We start from the raw sequence: 21,420 nt of genomic DNA, 5'->3' as shown, positions 1-21,420 counted from the left end.
AAAGAATATAATGGCTAGACAGTTTTCCAAAGCTGTTTACTACAAATTCTGTCTTTTATTTGCATGTTTGAAATGCCTCGCTTGTCATGAACTGAATTTCCATTTAAGCATGAGTTTTATTATCTATTTCAGTGATTCCCAACCACTCCCCCCCTCCTATTTGTAGTTCAGGAATATCCTGCTTTTGATTACCCTGACTTTTCATTGTATTTTATAATCTTCATTGCTTTTATTTTTCAGTTATTTCCCATCTGTTTTCATAATTTTTTCCCCAGGAAAGATTCAAGATCATTTTTATCCAAGGGTAAAAAAGCCTGTGAGAATAATTTAGAAGACTTAACATTTGACAATGATAAGAATTTTTCTTATTCAGCTCTTCAGGAAAATATTATAGTTCTTGCCACATCAGTTCAGTTCAGTTGCTCAGTCGTGTCTGACTCTTTGCAACCCCATGAATTGCAGCACGCCAGGCCTCCCTGTCCATCACCAACTCCCAGAGTTCACTCAAACTCATGTCTGTTGAGTCGGTGATGCCATCCAGCCATCTCATCCTCTGTCGTCCGCTTTTCCTCCTGCCCCCAATCCCCTCCAGCATCAGAGTCTTTTCCAATGAATCAACTCTTCGCATGAGGTGACCAAAGTACTGGAGTTTCAGCTTCAGCATCATTCCTTCCAAAGAACACCCAGGGCTGATCTCCTTTAGAATGGACTGGTTGGATCTCCTTGCAGTCCAAGGGACTCTCAAGAGTCTTCTCCAACACCATAGCTCAAAAGCATCAATTCTTCGGCACTCAGCTTTCTTCACAGTCCAACTGTCGCATCCATACATGACCACTGGAAAAACCCATAGCCTTGACTAGACAGACCTTTATGGGCAAAGTAATGTCTCTGCTTTTGAATATGCTATCTAGGTTGGTCATAACTTTTCTTCCAAGGAGTAAGTGTCTTTTAATTTCATCGCTGCAGTCACTATCTGCAGTGATTTTGGAGCCCAGAAAAATAAAGTCTGACACTGTTTCCACTGTTTCCCCATCTATTTCCCATGTAGTGATGGGACCAGATGCCATGATCTTCATTTTCTGAATGTTGAGCTTTAAGCCAACTTTTTCACTCTCCTCTTTCACTTTCATCAAAAGGCTCTTGCCACATAGGCCTTCAAATTTATGGTAATTCTTGCTATCATGAATAACAGTTTTTTCTTCTCTTTTACTTTCTATTTTGGTTACTGTTGATATTTATGTGAGTCATTATATTGGATTTATTTAGTCTGTGACAGTCTTGCTGCTGCTAAGTCACTTCACTCGTGTCCGACTCTGTGCGACCCCATAGATGGCAGCCCACCAGGCTCCCCCATCCCTGGGATTCTCCAGGCAAGAATACTGGAGTGGGTTGCCATTTCCTTCTCCAATGCATGAAAGTGAAAAGTGAAAGTGAAGTTTGTCTGTTGTCTGACTGTAGCGACCCATGGACTGCTGCCTACCAGGCTCCTCCGTCCATGGGATTTTCTAGGCAAGAGTACTGGAGTGGGGTGCCATTAATTAATATTTTTCAATAGAATTGTCAATTTTAGTGCTTTTTGATGCTCTTTTTGCTTTGATTATAACTGTGTCAAACATTGTAATGCCAACCCTTCTTTCTTGTTTGTATTTATGTATCATATAACAACAGAATAATGCTGTTAAATTTAGGCCTATCATTTTGCTTTCTTTTTGGATCATTGGTTTTTAGGTGTTTGTCATGTAATTATCTTTAAATTTTATTTTATAACCGAATCTGAATCTTGCTCTTTCTAGGTCAGTCATTTTAAAATTTAGTGAGATGATTGATCTTCTGTTACAGTGGGTTTTGTATTTAATGTTTTTTGAAGATTTTAAACAAAATATAGCTAGAGGTTTCTTTTACTTTTATTGCTGATAAGTTGAAAAGTAAACAGTTTGTAGTTTTATCAGAGGATGGCATCTAAGACTTTAAATCAGATAAGGGTCTTTTCAGATGAGTCAACTCTTCGCATGAGGTGGCCAAAGTACTGGAGTTTCAGCTTTAGCATCTTTCCTTCCAAAGAAATCCCAGGGCTGATCTCCTTCAGAATGGACTGGTTGGATCTCCTTGCAGTCCAAGGGACTCTCAAGAGTCTTCTCCAACACCACAGTTCAAAAGCATCAATTCTTCAGTGCTCAGCTTTCTTCACACTCCAAATCTCACATCCATACATGACCACAGGGAAAACCATAGCCTTGACTAGACGGACCTTTGTTGGCAAAGTAATGTCTCTGCTTTTGAATATGCTGTCTAGGTTGGTCATAACTTTCCTTCCAAGGAGTAAGCATCTTTTAATTTCATGGCTGCAGTCACCATCTGCAGTGATTTTGGAGCCCAGAAAAATAAAGTCTGACACTGTTTCCACTGTTTCCCCATCTGTTTCCCATGAAGTGATGGGACTGGATGCCATGATCTTCGTTTTCTGAATGTTGAGCTTTAAGCCAACTTTTTCACTCTCCACTTTCACCTTCATCAAGAGGCTTTTGAGTTCCTCTTCACTTTCTGCCATAAGAGTGGTGTCATCTGCATATCTGAAGTTCTTGATATTTCTCCCGGCAATCTTGATTCCAGCTTGTGCTTCTTCCAGCCCAGCGTTTCTCATGATGTACTCTGCATGTAAGTTAAATAAACAGGGTGACAATATACAGCCTTGACGAACTCCTTTTCCTATTTGAAACCAGTCTGTTGTTCCATGTCCAGTTCTAATTGTTGCTTCCTGACCTGCATACAAATTTCTCAAGAGGCAGATCAGGTGGTCTGGTATTCCCATCTCTTTCAGAATTTTCCACAGTTTATTGTGATTCACACAGTCAAAGGCTTTGGCATAGTCAATAAAGCAGAAATAGATGTTTTTCTGGAACTCTCTTGCTTTTCCATGATCCAGCGGATGTTGGCAATTTGATCTCTGGTTCCTCTGCCTTTTCTAAAACCAGCTTGAACATCAGGAAGTTCACGGTTCACATATTGCTGAAGCCTGGCTTGGAGAATTTTAAGCATTACTTTACTAGCGTGTGAGATGAGTGCAATTGTGCGGTAGTTTGGGCATTCTTTGGCGTTGCCTTTCTTAGGGATTGGAATGAAAACTGACCTTTTCCAGTCGTGTGGCCACTGCTGAGTTTTCCAAATTTGCTGGCATATTGAGTACAGCACTTTCACAGCATCATCTTTCAGGATTTGAAATAGCTCAACTGGAATTCTGTCACCTCCACTAGCTTTGTTCGTAGTGATGCTTTCTAAGGCCCACTTGACTTCACATTCCAGGCTGTCTGGCTCTAGGTCAGTGATCACACCATCGTGATTATCTGGGTCGTGAAAATGTTTTTTGTACAGTTCTTCTTGCCATCTCTTCTTAATATCTTCTGCTTCTCTTAGTTCCATACCATTTCTGTCCTTTATCGAGCCCATCTTTTCATGAAACGTTCCTTTGGTATCTCTGATTTTCTTGAGGAGCTCTCTAGTCTTTCCCATTCTATTGTTTTCCTCTATTTCTTTGCATAATACTTTAAATAATATACTTATTTATAAGTATAAATAATATACTTATTTATATATACATAAGACTTTAAATAATATACTTAAATTTAGGTTTTTAATTTATCAACTTAAGAAATGAAACAGTCATTAGCTGTATAGGTTTAAAGATGTTGAACTTCATAGTCCTTCTGCCTCTTCATCTCCCAGTTTTCAGATGCTTGTTAATTTATTTGAGGATTTTCGTCTTAGAATTTTTTGATTATACTAGGGCATGCATGTGTATTAGCCTGCATATCTTTTATATCTTTTTTTAAAATTAAGAGATACCAATTATTTAGGCTTAGTTTTATAATTAAATAGATTCAGTCCTCACCATCCTTTCATTCCATGTCCTTGTTGCTTTTTTTTTTTTGTATCAGTTGTTGCCAAGTTGAATCGTATCATCACATTGATTTTCCTGTGACTATCAAGAATAACATAATTTTGATTCACAAATTAATTGTTCTTCTCAAGCTTTCTCTTCCCTCAGTCTTCCCCATTTTGCTAAGCCACTAGCCAAGCCAAAAAAATAGGCATTGTCCTTGATTTCTCTTTCTTTTGTACTTCAGGGTCAGTCTGTCAGCAAGTTTTTTCAACTCAACCTTCAAAACATATACTGAATCCATCTACTTCTTATTGCCATCTTTCCCCTCTAGTCTCTCTGTTTCCTCTCCCAGACCTCCCATCTATCGCCATCTAGTTCCCACAGTGCCACCAGAATGGTCCTTTTAAAATACATATCATATATCATAATGCTCTCCTCCTTAAAACCTTCCTGGAGCTTCAAAATTGCACTTAGAATAAATAATATTCAAACTTTCAACCTTGCTTATGTGATTGGCCCTGTCTGCTTCTCTGAGCTCATCATGTATCTTTTTCCCTTCCCTATTCCCTTCTTATTTTTTTCTTTTTTATGTAGTCAGTCCAAAATTAAACTGACTCTTCTTTTCCGCGTGAAGTACTAGTTTTCATGGTCTTTTTCCAGAAGCCCTCCTGGTCATTCAGATTTCAGCTTAAATGTTGTAGCCTCGTAAAGACCCAGTTCTGACTACATAAGTTAAAGTAGTCACTCAGATCTTTGTTATTTTAGTTCTCACATGTCTAGGACATGTGCCTGCGTAACATTTTTCTTATTTCTTTGTATTTGTTTGTTTAATGTCTGTCTCTCCTGGCATGTTAAGAGGCATGAGACTAGTGATCTGTCTTTACTGTTATAGTTCAGCACCAGAAATAGTGTAGGCACATAGAGGACATTCAATAAATACCTTTGTACAGGGGAATATTATAAATGACTTTCTGTTGTCTTTTAAATGAGAATGACCAGTTGACTAGATATAGAATTATTACATCATACATTCTTCTCCTGCCCTCAGAAAATATATAGACATTTTCTGCTTTGAATATTATTAGAATAAAGCTATAAGGCTTGCCTGATTATTTTTCCTCTTGTAGGTAACTTGCTGCTTCTTGCTGAAGTTGCTGCTCAATTGTCTGTGGCACTAATACTACATATCTTCTCTAATCTGTGATGTTCAGGTCTTATTATTTAGATTTCAATTCATTATTAACAGTAATTGTGATTTCAGTAAATTCATTAAATTTATTAATAGTAAATACCTATAAAATTAGTCACCTGAGAAATGTTTTTCTTACAGTTTAAATATACATACTTTTAGTGAATAGTTTCATTTATTTTCATAATCTGTGTTTTAGAATCTGAGAAATTGGTCTTCTGTTTGTGACAGTGATTTTATTCATTTGGGTTATTTCATTATTATATGTTTTATTTGTGGTTTTGTTTTCTTTTGTTTTTGCCTTTAAAAAAATAATTTCTATGTTAATCATAGACTTTTATACCTTTTTTTTTTTTTTTTAGCATTTTCAGAAAAGCCAAAGTAGATGTGTTTTTCACATTTTGCAAACAGAGTTAGGGGAGTTTTATGTGACAAATACGATGTTATAGTATTGAATTTTCCCAACATTTGTTTCCGATGCCTCAAATAATTTCTGGAGACAGCTGTATTTCAAAAATGAATTTTTGACTGTACTATGCAACTTAAAAAAAAAAAATCGCATCAAAGCCAGTATAATGCAAAAGTGCTTCCTTGTATTTATTTAACAGATGAGCTGGTTTAGAATTTTATTTAGACATGAAAAAATAATTATTTGCCAATCTGACTTAGAAAAAAGCCTGCATCTGGTAAAAGATAAACAGTTTTTTTTTTTTTTAAGTAAATGAAATCTCAGCTGTAACTCAATTATACTTTTCACCCCAGTTAAAAATAGATTATTGAAATTTATAATCATTTTAAAGTCTTGAATGTTATTACAGATTTACTGACTTGTTCCTGGTAATTTAATTGTATAATATTATATTTAAAATTTCACTAAAATAAATGACTTTTGAGACTCTTCTAGTACTAATCCTAAAGTGAATCTTAGGGTTAAGAGCAAAAATAGATTAGCACAGAAAACTATTTTTTTAATTGGCCACAGAAATAATTGATAAGATGAATGAGCATTTTCCCCTATATTTTTGTTGCCCTTTGTATACATATGAAAGCAAATGATTATTTTTAAGAGTGATTTAAGCATTTCTCTATCTTTTTTATAGATAGAAATTTCTCTATCATTTTTATAGTCTATACTTTTTAAATAGAAGCACCATTTTACAAATGGTGACTTAGGTATTTAAAATAAACACTACCAATGATACCATTTTGAGTTTTATCATCTGTTTGGTGAGGCATCAGGGCTGCTCTAGAAAAGCAGGCAGATATTACAATTGTGCATGTCACCCTATTTTCCTGTTTGTGTCTGAATTTCAGCCTACCCTCTAACTCATTTTACAGATGCTCATTTTGCTCAACAAATCTGTAGTTAGTGCCAGCCAATAGCCAGAACAATCCGAGTTTGAGAAAGGTGATCATCATATTCCTCATTTGCCTTCTCAAGTCTTCTCTGCTCACATTATCCCCTTATTATGGTAGAACTACATGATGGTACTTTAAAATTTTCCAAATTATCATTTGTTTAAAACTGTGAGCCTTGCATAGAGGCATGGAACTTCATGAAATCATTACCCAGGGTGCTAATGCAGTATACTTTGTTTACGTGTTTTTTAAAATGCTAAATTGGAAATCTTTGTGAAATAATCCAATATTTATAAATAAAATGGTGAATTAGATGTATTTTACTAGATTAGACAGTTTTCAGATATGTTGGAATCTTTCAGTTCAGTTCAGTTGCTCAGTCGTGTCCAACTCTTTGCAATCCCATGAATCGCAGCACGCCAGGCCTCCCTGTCCATCACCAACTCCCGGAGTTCACTCAAACTCACGTTCATAGACTCAGTGATGCCATCCAGCCGTCTCATCCTCTTTTTTCCTCCTGCCCCCAGTCCCTCCCAGCATCAGAGTCTTTTCCAATGAGTCAACTCTTTGCATGAGGTGGCCAAAGTACTGGAGTTTCAGCTTCAGCAGAATTCCTTCCAAAGAACACCCAGGGCTGATCTCCTCTAGAATGGACTGGTTGGATCTCCTTGCAGTCCAAGGGACTCTCAAGAGTCTTCTCCAACACCACAGTTCAAAAGCATCAATTCTTCGGCACTCAGCTTTCTTCACAGTCCAACTCTCACATCCATACATGACTACTGGAAAAACCATAGCCTTGACTACACAGACCTTTGTTGGCAAAGTAATATGCTATCTAGGTTGGTCATAACTTTTCTTCCAAGGAGTAAGTGTCTTTTAATTTCATGGCTGCAATCACCATCTGCAGTGATTTTGGAGCCCCCCAAAATAAAGTCTCTCACTGTTTCTACTGTTCCCCCATCTATTTGCCATGAAGTGATGGGACCAGTTGCCATGATCTTCATTTCCTAAATGTTGAGCTTTAAGCCAACTTTTTAAACTCTCCTCTTTCACTTTCATCAAGAGACTTTTTAGTTCCTCTTCACTTTCTGCCATAAGGGTGATGTCATCTGCATATCTGAGGTTATTGATATTTCTCCCTGCAATCTTGATTCCAGCTTGTGCTTCTTCCAGCCCAGCGTTTCTCATGATGTACTCTGCATATAAGTTAAATAAGCAGGGTGACAATAGACAGCCTTGATGTACTCCTTTTCCTATTTGAAACCAGTCTGTTGTTCCATGTCCAGTTCTAACTGTTGCTTCCTGACCTGCATATAGGTTTCCCAAGAGGCAGGTCAGGTGCTCTGGTATTCCCATCTCTTTCAGAATTTTCCACAGTTTGTGGTGATCCACACAGTCAAAGGCTTTGGCATAGTCAATAAAGCAGAAATAGATGTTTTTCTGGAACTCTCTTGCTTTTTTGATGATCCAGCGGATGTTGGCAATTTGATCTCTGGTTCCTCTGCCTTTTCTAAAACCAGCTTGAACATCAGGAAGTTCACGGTTCACATATTGCTGAAGCCTGGCTTGGAGAATTTTGAGCATTACTTTACTAGTGTGTGAGATGAGTCCAATTGTGTGGTAGTTTGAGCATTCTTTGGCATAGCCTTTCTTTAGGAAAGGAATGAAAACTGACCTTTTCCAGTCGTGTGGCCACTGCTGAATTTTCCAAATTTGCTGCCATATTGAGTACAGCACTTTCACAGCATCATCTTTCAGGATTTGAAATAGCTCAACTGGAATTCCATCACCTCCACTAGCTTTGTTCATAGTGATGCTTTCTAAGGCCCACTTGACTTCACATTCCAGTATGTCTGGCTCTAGGTGAGTGATCACACCATCGTGATTATCTTGATCATGAAGATCTTTTTTGTACAGTTCTTCTGTGTATCCTTGCCACCTCCTCTTAATATCTTCTGCTTCTGTTAGGTCCATACCATTTCTGTCCTTTATCAAGCCCATCTTTGCGTGAAATGTTCCCTTGGTATCTCTAGTTTTCTTGAAGAGATCTCTAGTCTTTCCCATTCTGTTGTTTTCTTCTATTTCTTTGCATTGATGACTAAGGAAGGCTTTCTTATCTCTCCTTGGTATTCTTTGGAACTCTGCATTCAGATGCTTATATCTTTCCTTTTCTCCTTTGCTTTTTGCTTCTCTTCTTTTCATAGCTATTTGTAAGGCCTCCCCAGACAGCTATTTTGCTGTTCTGCATTTCTTTTCCATGGGGATGGTCTTGATCCCTGTCTCCTGTACAATGTCACAAACCTCCGACCATAGTTCATCAGGCACTCTATCAGATCTAGTCCCTTAAATCTATTTCTCACTTCCACTGTATAATTATAAGGGATTTGATTTAGGTCATACCTGAATGGTCTAGTGGTTTTCCCTACTTTCTTATAAATTTATGTCTGAATTTGGCAATAAGGAGTTCATGATCTGAGCCACGATCAGCGCCCCATCTTGTTTTTCTGACTGTATAGAGCTTCTCCATCTTTGGCTGCAAAGAATATAATCAGTCTGATTTCGGTGTTGACATTCTGGTGATGTCCATGTGTAGAGTCTTCTCTTGTGTTGTTGGAAGAGGGTGTTTGCTATGACCAGTGCGTTCTCTTGGCACTGGAGAACGCACTGGAATTGGAATCTTTAAATATCTTTAAATAGATGTTTAAAACTTTTTTTATTTATTTTTTATTTTTTTTTTTTTTTTTGCTTTTAAAAAATATTCAAGTTTAATAATTTATGCTTTACCAATAAGATACATATTTCTACTTTTCTATAAAAGGCGTTAGTGGAACATCCCTGATTAAGTCAAGCCAGCGCTGACCCCGTGGTGCCCGGACCTCACCTGCCCACAGCTTCGTCCCATGCCCTCCTCATCTTGTTTCCTGGAAATATAAATGGAAAATGTACAGTAAATTTTTTAAAAGTCAGAAATTTTATAAAGATTTAAACAACCATTAGTTTGCCTTGTTAATGTTCTTGAAAGAAATCCCGAAGTAGGAGGTTTGGCCAAATAGGAGAAGTGTCAACTATTCCGATTAAGTGGTATGTTCCTGCTTTTCAGTATTTACTTCTATTTTAAAAACCTTAATATTTTTTATTTTTAGAAATAATCTGTAAATTTAGATATTGGAACCCTATCTTCACTATTTCAAAAGTTCAAATCTGAATTAGTAGAAGATGTTGATTTTGAGGTCACACCAAAATTTTATTAGTTTTAAATAATACATGCAGAAAACTAATAAAGGGTAAGTAGACATTTTCTGCCATTTAATAGGTAAAAACCACATGGAATGCTAGAGTGTTCTGTTTCACTTAGATTCCAGTTTCTGAACACAGGATAAAATTGGAATGAAGATACTTGTTCAGTTCAGTCGCTCAGTTGTGTCCAACTCTGCAACAGCCTGGACTGCAGCACGCCAGGATTCCCTGTGCATCACCAACTCCTGGAGCCTACTCAAATTCATGTCCATTGTGTTGGTTATGCCATCCAACCATCTCATCCTCTGTTGTCCCTTTCTCCTCCCGCTTTTAATCTTTCCCAGCATCAGGGTTTTTTCCAGTGAGTCAGTTCCTCACATCAGGTGGCCAAAGTATTGGAGTTTCACCTTCAGCATCAGTCCTTCCAATGAATATTCAGGACTGATGTCCTTTAGGATGCACTGGTTGGATCTCCTTGCAGTCCAAGGGACTCTCAAGAGTCTTCTCCAACACCACAGTTCAAAAGCATCAATTCTTCGGCACTCAGCATTCTTTATCGTTCCTACTCTCACTTCCATACGTGACTACTGGAAAAACCATAGCTTTGACTAGATGGACCTCTGTTGGCAAAATAATGTCTCTGCTTTTTAGTATGCTGTCTAGGTTGGTCATAGCTTTTCTTCCAACGAGTAAGCATCTTTTAGTTTCATGGCTGCAGTCACCACTGCAATGATTTTGGAGCCCACAAAAATAAAGTCTCTCATTGTTTCCATTGTTTCCCCATCTATTTGCCATGAAGTGATGGGACTGGATGCCATGATCTTAGTTTTCTGAATGTTGAGTTTTAAGCCAACTTTTTAAACTCTCCTCTTTGACTTTCATGAAGAGGCTCTTTAGTTCTTCGCTTTCAGGCATAAGGGTGGTGTCATCTGCATATCTGAGATTATTGATATTCCTCCCAGCCATCTTGATTCCAGCTATGCTTCATCCAGCCCAGCATTTCTCATGATGTATTCTGCGTAGAAGTTAAATAATCAGGGTGACAATATACAGCCTTGACGTACTCCTTTCCTGATTTGGAACCAGTCTGTGTTGTTCTATGTCCAGTTCTGACTGTTGCTTCCTGACCTGCATACAGATTTCTCAGGAGGCAGGTCAAGTAGTCTGGTATTTCCATCTCTTTAAGAATTTTCCAGTTTATTGTGATCTACACAGTCAAAGGCTTTGGCATAGTCAATAAAGCAGAAGTAGATGTTTTTCTTGCATTCTCTTGCTTTTTCAATGATCCAACGGATGAGAATTTGGTGATCACTTAAAAGTGGGTAGGTATCAGTTCAGTTCAGTCGCTCAGTCATGTCCGACTCTTTGCGACCCCATGAATCGCAGCACCCAGGCCTCCCTGTCCATCACCAACTCCTGGAGTTCACTCAGACTCACGTCCATCAAGTCAGTGATTCCATCCAGCCATCTCGTCCTCTGTCATCCCCTTTTCCTCCTGCCCCCAATCCCTCCCAGCATCAGAGTCTTTTCCAATGAGTCAACTCTTTGCCAAAGTACTAGAGTTTCAGCTTTAGCAGCATTCCTTCCAAAGAACACCCAGGGCTGATCTCCTGTAGAATGGACTGGTTGGATCTTCTTGCAGTCCAGGGGACTCTCAAGAGTCTTCTCCAACACCATAGCTCAAAAGCATCAATTCTGCGGCGCTCAGCTTTCTTCATAGTCCAACTCTCACATCCATACATGACCACTGGAAAAACCATAGCCTTGACTAGACGGACCTTTGTTGGCAAAGTAATATCGCTGCTTTTCAATATGCTATCTAGGTTGGTCATAACTTTTCTTGCTTTTTCAGTGATCCAATGGATGAGACTTTGGTGATCACTTAGAAGTGGGTAGATGTCAACTATACTTCAATTAAAAAGAAAAGTTAGTGGGTAGGGAATTCCCTGGTGGTCCAGTGATTAAAACTCTGTGCCTTCATTGCAGAGCACACTGATTCTATCCCTGGTCAGGAAACTAAGATCCTAGAAGCCAGATTACACAGCCAAAAACCATCAGAAACACATAGAGAGTTGGGATGGGGAGGGAGGTAGGAAGAAAGTTGAAGAGGAAGGGGACATACCTATACCTATGGCTGATTCATGTTGATATATGGCGGAAACCAAAACAATATTGTAAAGCAATTATCCTCCAATTAAAAATAAATAATTTGAAAAGAAACACATGGAAGTGAGTAGGTAGATATCCAAAGCATATAGTAACAAAGAGTGATTCTTTATTTTTGTTTCCTTTGTAATTCAGGGCTTCTTGATAAAATGAAGGATGGACTGGAATCTAGCCTGCTTGTTGAAATTACCCTGTATAAATAATAAAATTTAGTATATAATGGAAAAGTTTCAGGCAGATGGGTGAGAACTACTCTAATGAGAGGGCTCAGAGGGAGGAGGAAGGAGAGACAATTCTTTGTATCCATAAGTGGACAGGCAAAGCCTCCACATGGGCAGGTTTTTACGATACTCTTCAAGAATTGCTCCCTCTTGCTGCCTCTGTTGATAATGGGGAATGTGAGATTATTGTCTATTTTGGATTATCTTCACTAATCCCCTTCTCTTTGCAGACTCTTATGTTTAGGGTATATGTAACCATTCATGTGGTACGTGTTTTCTCACTTTTACAAGTAAAAGCTAAATTTTCTGTAAAGATTTTCGCTTAGATTTTGATTGTTTCAAGACTGTGTCCTTTTTGATTTATCTAGTTCTTTAAAATTGTTAACTGAAATATCAATTAATGTTTACATGAAGGGACTGTTGAAAAGAGTGTTTTCATGATTATAAATAAATTTGGTGTTTCATACTTAAATGTGTATATAAACCACATCAGTAATGTTTGATTTTTTTTGAAAAGTATTTTATGACATGGCAAAAATATTATTTTGTTTTGGCTTTCAGTTGAAAGTTGCTGTATAAAGGGGAAATATCTCTGATTTGTGTGAATTTTATTTATTTATCTAAGACCTAATTTCTAAGTTTTTCCTTCTTGATCCTTGTATGTTATTCTAAGATGACTAAGTTAGAGCTAGGGCTTTCATGGTGGCACAGTGGTAGAAGAATACACCTACAATGCAGGAAGGCTCAGGTTTTAAACCTGATGTTGTTTTGCAAAAGAATATTTCCAAACACTATCTAATAAAAATATCTTAAGGTGATATCTTAATGAGGAACATGTTTGTTTGTATCTTTCTTGTCTCCAACATATAATACTGCTATTGCATTTATTCTGTGTCAGATATTGTACTAAATGCACTCTATCCTCTTCCTCACATCTTTCACACCTGAGAGACTTGCAGTAACAGAAACTTCGGGACATAAGAATCTGTTACAAAAATGGCCAGCAACTGCAGCAGGGAATATTTAGGGAAGTGGTAGATAAGGAAGCCAAAATAGTAGATAAGGAATGAATTTAAATAGTAGGTAATGGATTCAGGTGTGATTCAGAAGAGTTCGGTTGCCCAAGGTTACATTGCCAATGAATGGCTGAGTCCAGACTTAAATCCAGGTGTGTTAATCCAGACCTTGAGATCTTGTACATTATATTACATTTACATAATATAAATGTACTCATTTATGAACTCCGGAGAAGGCAATGGCAACCCACTCCAGTACTCTTGGCTGGAAAATCCCACAGTGGAGGAGCCTGGTGGGCTGCAGTCCATGGGGTCGCTACAGTCTGACACGACTGAGCGACTTCACTTTCACTTTTCCCTTTCATGCATTGGAGAAGGAAATGGCAACCCACTCCAGTGTTCTTGCCTGGAGAATCCCAGGGATGGGGAAGCCTGGTGGGCAGCCGTCTATGGGGTCGCAGAGTCGGACATGACTGAAGCAACTTAACAGCAGCATACTCCTTTTACTGAAATAAAACACTATTTCTGTGCAAAATGAAGTTTGATAGTGACAGTGTCATTCTAAGCAGCCCATAATGACCATAAAATTCCCATATATAATAAATATTTTATTTTAATATAGCTTTTTCTAATTAACCCAAATAGATTTTTGGTAGACAAATTGGAAAATATAAATAAAAAAAGAAGAGAACCAAATTACTTAAAATTTTACTTATGTATATTTCTTGAGACTTTTTTTTTGCATATGTACTTACATAATATCTTTTTCACTTAATGTGTCGTGAGCATGTTTTCATAGCTAAACATGTTATAGTAATATCTATGATTTTACCATAAGTCGTTTGACCATTCTTTCATCAATAAATAGTACTGTAGAGAATATTGTCTATGCATATCTCAAGAAAGTAAATATTGAAGTGAAATTATGAGTTTTAGGACTTCATGCATTTTTATGGCTTCTGACTTTGTAGAAAGAAACTGCAAATGTACATTCTCATTAAAGTATTAAGAATATCTAATTCCTCATTTTTGATACTTGTTGTGAAGGTTTCCTTCCTTCTTCCTATACATAGAAACACAAAATGTAACATGTTGACCAAGTTATTATCATTTTGTTTTTCAGGAGATGATTTTTCTTTGATTCAGCAAGAGATATTTATGGTTAAAGAATGTAAACACTGCAACATTGTTGCCTACTTTGGGAGCTATCTCAGGTGAAAAACACAAAACATCTAATCTCTCTGTGTTTCATACTTCTTTGCCCCATATCCCCTCCCTTTTATGTAAATGCTGTTTTGTATTTAAATTTTTAAAATTGCTTGTCTAAAGTTCTAAAATTTCTCAGATCTTCTTATTGGCTTCTCTGTTATATTAATAATGACAGGTTCATTTATGCATTTTTACCTTATCTGGCAGCCTTAATGAAATACTATGAACGGTTACAAGTAAGTATTTTAGCTTGTAATACTGATCACATTCTAAACTATTTAAGGTGGGAACAGAGCTAAAATTAATATGCTTTTCTGTATCCTGAAGAAAAATGTCAGGACAATTTCCTGTTGTAATCTATCCTAAACCTTGCTATGCTGAAGAGTGACAATCTTCAAAGTATGTCAGTGGTTGAGAATTACTAGCTAATATAATTTTCTTTCTCTTTCATATTAGTCGGGAAAAACTGTGGATTTGTATGGAATATTGTGGTGGCGGATCACTTCAAGATATTTACCATGGTACTGTTAATTTCTCTCTACGTTTTAAAACTTTTACTTTAATGATTTTTATTTTATGTTTCTAGTCAACAAGAGATACTAACATGTAGATTTACTGTTTTACATTCTGGAGTTTTACATTCTTTTATGCAATACTCTGGAGTATTGCATAAAAGAAATCTAAATTTTATATTTTTTTGGTATTCAGTTAAACTGCTGGAGCCTGATGAAGAAATCCAAGAGTACTTGAAGAATCTAGATTTTACTTTTCAGATGTAGTCTCTAGGAAATCTTAAGTAGTATATAGGGAAGTATTTTATTTACAAACAAAACGGCCTAAACTTCCTTGTAAATTAAAATTGAAATGCAAAAGGTGACTCTCACATAAAGCAAATTATCTGTTTACCTCTTAATGATAACGTGCTGACTGGGAAAACAACTTAATTATTGCTATAATATTTTGTATTAAAATATATAATTTTAAGAATTTGGAATATTTTATTTGTTGTTTAGTTGCAAATCTTGTCTGACTGTCTTGTGACCCTGTGGACTATAGCCCTCCAGGCTCTTCTGCCCATGGAATTTCCCAGACAAGAATACTGGAGTGGGTTGCCATTTCATTATGTTAATTTAGTCAACTTTCCGAATTGAATTGAATTTTCCTTTACATTATTATACTATAATGACTGTTCTCTTTTATTTTACCCCTGTTGTTGATTTTTTAAAAATTATTGGTAGGAAACGGCTCTGTGTCACTCAGTTTAAAATTCTTTTCTGTGATTTTATGAAGAATTATGATCTTTTATGTGAAGACTTTTTATCTAATATTTATAATTTTTATCTACATTTTCACAGAATGAGAACTCAGGATTATGGATTAATAAAACTATGCAGCAGACCTTTTTTTTTTTTACTACTTCCCCTTTTAAGCTGAAATAATGGTTTTGAGACATTAATTTTATTTCTTTGTGAAATTGCTGCTTTCCATTATTAAACCTGCTATTTATTGAATTAAATTGAATCTAAAAAGTATTCATCCCTGTAAATAATATATTAGATAGCATAGTAATCAAGAACAACTATACCTATAATAACTTTTAATGAAATTGTTTCCCTTCTTTTACTACTATTTCATCAAGTTACTAAGAGTCAAAATTTTATGTTCCTAAAAGTAGGTATAGATTACCAGTGATTAAAATATGTTGTAAAATATTTTAAATAAAGATTGCATAAAAGTATCTGATTTTGACCTCACTATCAGCAAATGCCACCCCCGACTTCAAATATTTTCTCATGGTATTGGAAGGCATTATTTCCAAAGCATCTAGTTAGGTACTTGCAGAAGGATTTTATATTTCATTAGGGAAAAATCTGGTTGTCACAAGTGACCTGATTACTTTTTGGATTCTTAGGTAAGGTATTGGATCAAGGTCCTTGTTTTGATGGATATAGTAAAGAATAATGCTAAGGGAATAACATCGTGACTTTTTAAAAAAAAGTATGCCTTTTCAACAATCGATTTCTCTTTATGGTCCTATAACATGTATGAAAGTGTGAAAGTGTTAGTTGTTCAGTCATGTCTGACTCTTTGCAACCCCATGAACTGTAACCCGCCAGGCTCCTCCTGTATCCATGGAATTCTCTAGGCAAGAATACTAGAGTGGGTTGCCATTCCCTTCATCAGAGGATCTTCCCACCCCAGGGATCACACCCAGGTCTCCTGCATTGCAGGCACATTCTTTACTGTCTGAGCCACCAGGGAAGCCCTTAACATGTGTATATAACTGTAATTATATATGTTTTTCTCATTTTGGGGCTTTATTTATTTATCTTTAGTTGTTCAGGATTGAGATCATGTCCATTGCTTTGTATAGAACATCTTGTGATATCTGGTACTGTGCTTTGCTCATAACAGGGGCTAATTAGTTTCACTGACCAAAGTCGTTATGAAGCAAATCTTCCATTTTTAAATTGCATTGAAAATTTTTCTACTTTACTTTTTTTTGTTTCCTGATTCTAAGAATAATATATGCTCATGATAAGCCACCCAGTGATATATATATATATAGAGAGAGAGAGAGAGAGAAGTTTTATAATTGCTTGTCATTGTTAAAGTGTTTTTAGTCTGTTGTGTTCAAATGTATAATGATGTGATCTCTTTTTTAATTTCTAGTTACTGGACCGTTATCAGAACTGCAAATAGCCTATGTATGCAGAGAAACTTTACAGGTACTATATTTGCTTATGTAGGTAGGTAGAAATGCAGTTCTAGTTTCACAGTTGAAAACAGTAAAATGGTGATCTGCCCAAAAGAGAAAGAGTAAACCAAATTTTTCTGTTAACCTCTCATACTGTAATTCTGTAAGCCTCGTTATTTCTTTTGTGAATGAGTCCTGGAAATTCATTTAAGCGAATAGTAGTATACACAGGGGTGTTGTTTGGTGTTCTGCTTTGTAGTGCTTGTCCCTCAATTGCTGCAAAGCAAAGGAAAGTCATAGGTATGAATTGGTTTTCATGAATGAATCATCAGACCTCTCAATTATAACAAGTCCAAGCTTTCCCTTCGAGTTTTATGGCCACAAAAGGAATCTTTTTGCATAAGACATGAGGTCTTTTACCATTTCTCCCAAAATGAGAGTAAAGTTTCATGGCAGTAACCCAGAATGTTATCTGGAAACGTTTGATCTATGTGATATTAATAGATATTATTAATATCAGAATCCCTTTTTATAAGCTCAGTAAACATTGTATTAAGTAGATATTTCTTTCCTTCTTTATTTCAGATCCTGTGAGAGCTTTTAGTATGTTAAAATAGGTTATGAGTCTTCAGTAGGTATACAGAGTATACAGTTTTTCTTCCAGTTTATTTTTTTAGTTCCTTGAAAGATTACTCATTGAAAAAATTAGCAGCTAATTTTGTTCAAATGCTTTAAGGCATCTAAGTTAGGAAGCAGGATGAAGTAGTAGTGGTTGTGTTATTTATTTTTTCAGTTCACAACTGATACTTATTAATTGATGCTTCTGTCTCTACATTTCCTGGATTGTGTAGTTTGTTTAGGAGAGAAATTGATATTCTATATGTTATCCTTCCATATTTTAGAAATTGGGAATTTAACCTAAATTAAGGGAAAGCTCTAGTCATTTCTGAAAGAGTTGGTTTCCACATGCTTTAAAATTTTATTGTTAGATATATAAAAGTAAATTTATATATATAAATAATTTACATATATTTCTATAACAGTCACATTAAAAATCTGCTTTTTTGTATTCACATAAAACACTAATCATGCACTCATAGCAGAGAATTGTTGACAGATTACTGTTGTTAATATTTTAATTTCCAAAGTTCCTTGCTTCTTTAAGTAATGGACAGAGTACTAAATGGAAATAGAAAGCAAAACAGAAATTTGCATTTCCGTTCTGGCCCTGGTATATGACCATTATCTCGTCTGTGGTTTTAGTTCCCTAAGTATAAAATGAGGCTGTGGAAGGGATGATTTCCAAGATACTAGTTTGAATTTTAAAACTGTGTTATGCTGACAAAATTCCTCGTCTAGTGTCTGTTGACAGGTGACTGGATAAAAAGGCATGGTTTAGGTAATCCAACAATATATAAAAAGATAATACATCATATACAAGTAGGGTTTATCATAGAAGGCAGTGTTGATGTAACATTCAAAGTCATTTCAAGTAAGTGATTGCATTAGCAAACAAAAAGAAGCAAAACCATGGGATCATCTAAATAGACACAGAAAAAGCATTAACTAAATCCAGTGCTCATTTCTGATAAAAATTCTTAGCATACTTCAAATAGAAAGAAACTAACTCAGCCTGATAAAGAGCACCTATGAAAAACCTACAACTAAATCATACTTAATGGTAAAGACTAGGTGCTTTCCCACCAATGTCAGTCAAACAAGGCAAAGATGTCTGCTCTCACCACTTCTTTTTAACAGATTCTAGAAGTTTGCACAGGACAAAAAGCAAAAGCAGTGAAATAAAAGGCACCTGGACTAGAAAGTAAGAATTCAAGCTGTCTGTATTCACAGACTGCATAACTACATCTTTGTAGAAAATGGAATAGAGTCTACAAAGTAGCTAGTGGAACTAATGAGTGTGAATAGGGAGGTTGCAGGGTTCAAGATTAATATACAGAATCAGTTGGGTTTCCATAGATTAGCAACAATACAATTTATAATAACTAAAATATGACGTTCTTTGGAATATATGTAACAAAGAGGCATAAACACCTGTATACTAAAAACTATAAAATGACTTAGAGAAGTTAAAGAAGACCTACATAAACTGAGAACTTTGCCTTCTGCAGTATTCTTGTATTCATGGGTCAGAACATTTCAATGCAATTAAGATACCATTTCTTCCCAAACTGACTGTAGATTCAATGCAGTTGCAATCAAAATCAAAGGAGGCTTTTTTTTTCCCTCTAGAAATTGATGAGCTGATTCTAAAATTCCTACAGAAACACAAAGGACCTGGAATAGTCAAAACAACTGTGGAAAAGAACAAAAAAATTTGAGGACCAACAGTAACAATTTCAAGACCTATAAAACTACACTAAATGAAACATAGTAGTAAGCACTGGCATAAGAGTAGATTATGCCAAAAGATTATAGAAATCTAGAAAAACTAGAAATAATTCCACACATATATGGCTATTTTTTGACAAAGGTGAAGCTGCTGCTGCTGCTAAGGCACTTCAGTCATGTCCGACTCTGTGCGACCCCATAGACGGCAGCCCACCAGGCTCCCCCGTCCCTGGGACTCTCCAGGCAAGAACACTGGAGTGGGTTGCCATTTCTTTTTCCAGTGCATGAAAGTGTGAAGTGAAAGTGAAGTCGCTCAGTCATGTCCAACTCTTTGCGACCCCATGGACTGCAGCCTACCAGGCTCCTCCGTCCATGGGATTTTCCAGGCAAGAGTACTGGAGTGGGGTGCCATTGCCTTCCCCGACAAAGGTGAAGAGACAACTCAAAAGAGAAGGGATAGGTTTTCCAGTAAATGGTTATGGAATAATTGAACTGTGCTTAGTCACTCAGTCATGTCTGCCTCTTTGTGCCCCTACAGACTGTAGCCTACCAGGCTCTTCTGTCTGACCTTGGGGATTCTGCAGGCAAGAATACTGGAGTGGTTGCCATGCCCTCCTCCAGGGGATCTTTCCAACCCAGGGATCAAACCCAAGTCAAACACATGAACTTTGAACCACATTTTGTGACATATGTAAAAATTAACCCTAATCACTTAGGTCTAAATATAAAATCTCAAACTAGAACTTATAGAAGAAAACATAGAAGAAAATTTTGCAATCTTGAGTTAATAAAAGCCTTTCAGACATAAAAATCATGATCCATAAAAGAAAAATTTGACAAATTTGACTTTGTTAAAATTTAAAACTGCTTTTCAAGACCTACTATTAAGAGAATAAAAAGACAAAAAAGGTATTTGCAAAGTATAAATCTGATAAAGGGCTTGTCTCTAGAGTATATAAAGAACTCAAAACTAAATAAATAATAGGAAAAGCACAAATTAAACAAATGGACAAAAGATTTGAACAGATGTTTCACCAAAAGCTGTATAGATGGCAAATAAGGATATGAGAAATATGCTCGATATCATTAGTTATTAGAAAAATATGCATTAAAACCACAATGAGATACCACTACACACCAGTTAGAATGGCTAAAATTAAAAAGACTGACCCTCATAAAGTTGGTGAGTATGTGAGTTAATTGGAACTCTCATACACAGCTAGTTTCAATGCAAAATTGTACAGCTGCTTTGGAAAACCATTTGGCAGTTGCCTAGAAATTTAAACTTGTACTACCATATGACCCAGTCATATCTAAGTTATTTACCCAAGAGGGAAGAATCATACAAATACTTGACATAAATCTTTAGAGTGGGTTTCTATATAATAACCAAAATCTGGAAACAACTCATAACCCAAATATCTATCAACAGGTGAATAAATAAATTCTGTAATAACTGTATGGTGGAATGGTCAGTAATAAAAAAATGAAATATTGATAACACACTAACAAGGAATGTCAAATTAGTATTGTGAATTAAAGAAGATAAAAGAATATTCTGTATGATTCCATTTATATAAAACTCTAGAAACTTTTAAAATTATCTATAGCGACAGTGTATCAGTGTTTATATATGAGAGGAACTTTTGGGAGTGATGAATATGTTCATTATCTTGATTGTGGTGATGATGTTACAGTAAACTATTTCTTGTTTTTATCAGAAAATGAATTCAAAAATCTTAAAATTGAGTAAACATTGATTAGTAAAAAGAAACACATCTAGGTTTTTTCCCCTCAAAAAAAGGACATTCTGGTTTTTCTTATTCAATAAAAATTTAAGTAGAAATTTAGGTGTGAAGTTTGCAGTTTTGCTAATATATACTTTTTTTTTTTAAACTTCAGGGTCTTGCCTATTTGCATACTAAAGGCAAAATGCATAGAGATATCAAAGTAAGTCTGTTTAACTTAATTTAAACTCAGTATGTTTAAGACTCACAGTCACAGGGAACAGATTTGTGGTTTGGGGGGAGGAAGGACTGGAAGTTTGGGATTCACAGGTGTAAACTCTTACATATACGGTGGATAAACAATAGGTCCTA

The 21,420-nt window shown here is 36.0% G+C and overlaps 1 protein-coding gene across 4 annotated transcripts in view; it reads left to right on the top strand.

The window, feature by feature from the left end:
- Positions 1-21,420, top strand: part of MAP4K5 (mitogen-activated protein kinase kinase kinase kinase 5) — a 127,146-nt gene that overhangs the window by 39,453 nt on the left and 66,273 nt on the right. For all 4 annotated transcript variants that reach the window (XR_003513081.1, XM_027553710.1, XM_027553708.1 and 1 more), the window contains exons 4-7: positions 14,189-14,279; positions 14,731-14,795; positions 16,948-17,003; positions 21,224-21,271. Coding sequence is in view for 3 of the 4 variants with exons in the window: in XM_027553710.1 (XP_027409511.1) it covers positions 14,189-14,279; positions 14,731-14,795; positions 16,948-17,003; positions 21,224-21,271 (260 nt within the window). In the remaining variant the exon portion in view is untranslated. The remainder of the gene's footprint in view (positions 1-14,188; positions 14,280-14,730; positions 14,796-16,947; positions 17,004-21,223; positions 21,272-21,420) is intronic.

Source organism: Bos indicus x Bos taurus, chromosome 10, assembly GCF_003369695.1.
Source record: "Bos indicus x Bos taurus breed Angus x Brahman F1 hybrid chromosome 10, Bos_hybrid_MaternalHap_v2.0, whole genome shotgun sequence".
Classification (NCBI taxonomy): domain Eukaryota; kingdom Metazoa; phylum Chordata; class Mammalia; order Artiodactyla; family Bovidae; genus Bos; species Bos indicus x Bos taurus.
Note: the sequence above shows the minus strand (reverse complement) of the source record. Positions and strands in the feature narration are given on the sequence as shown.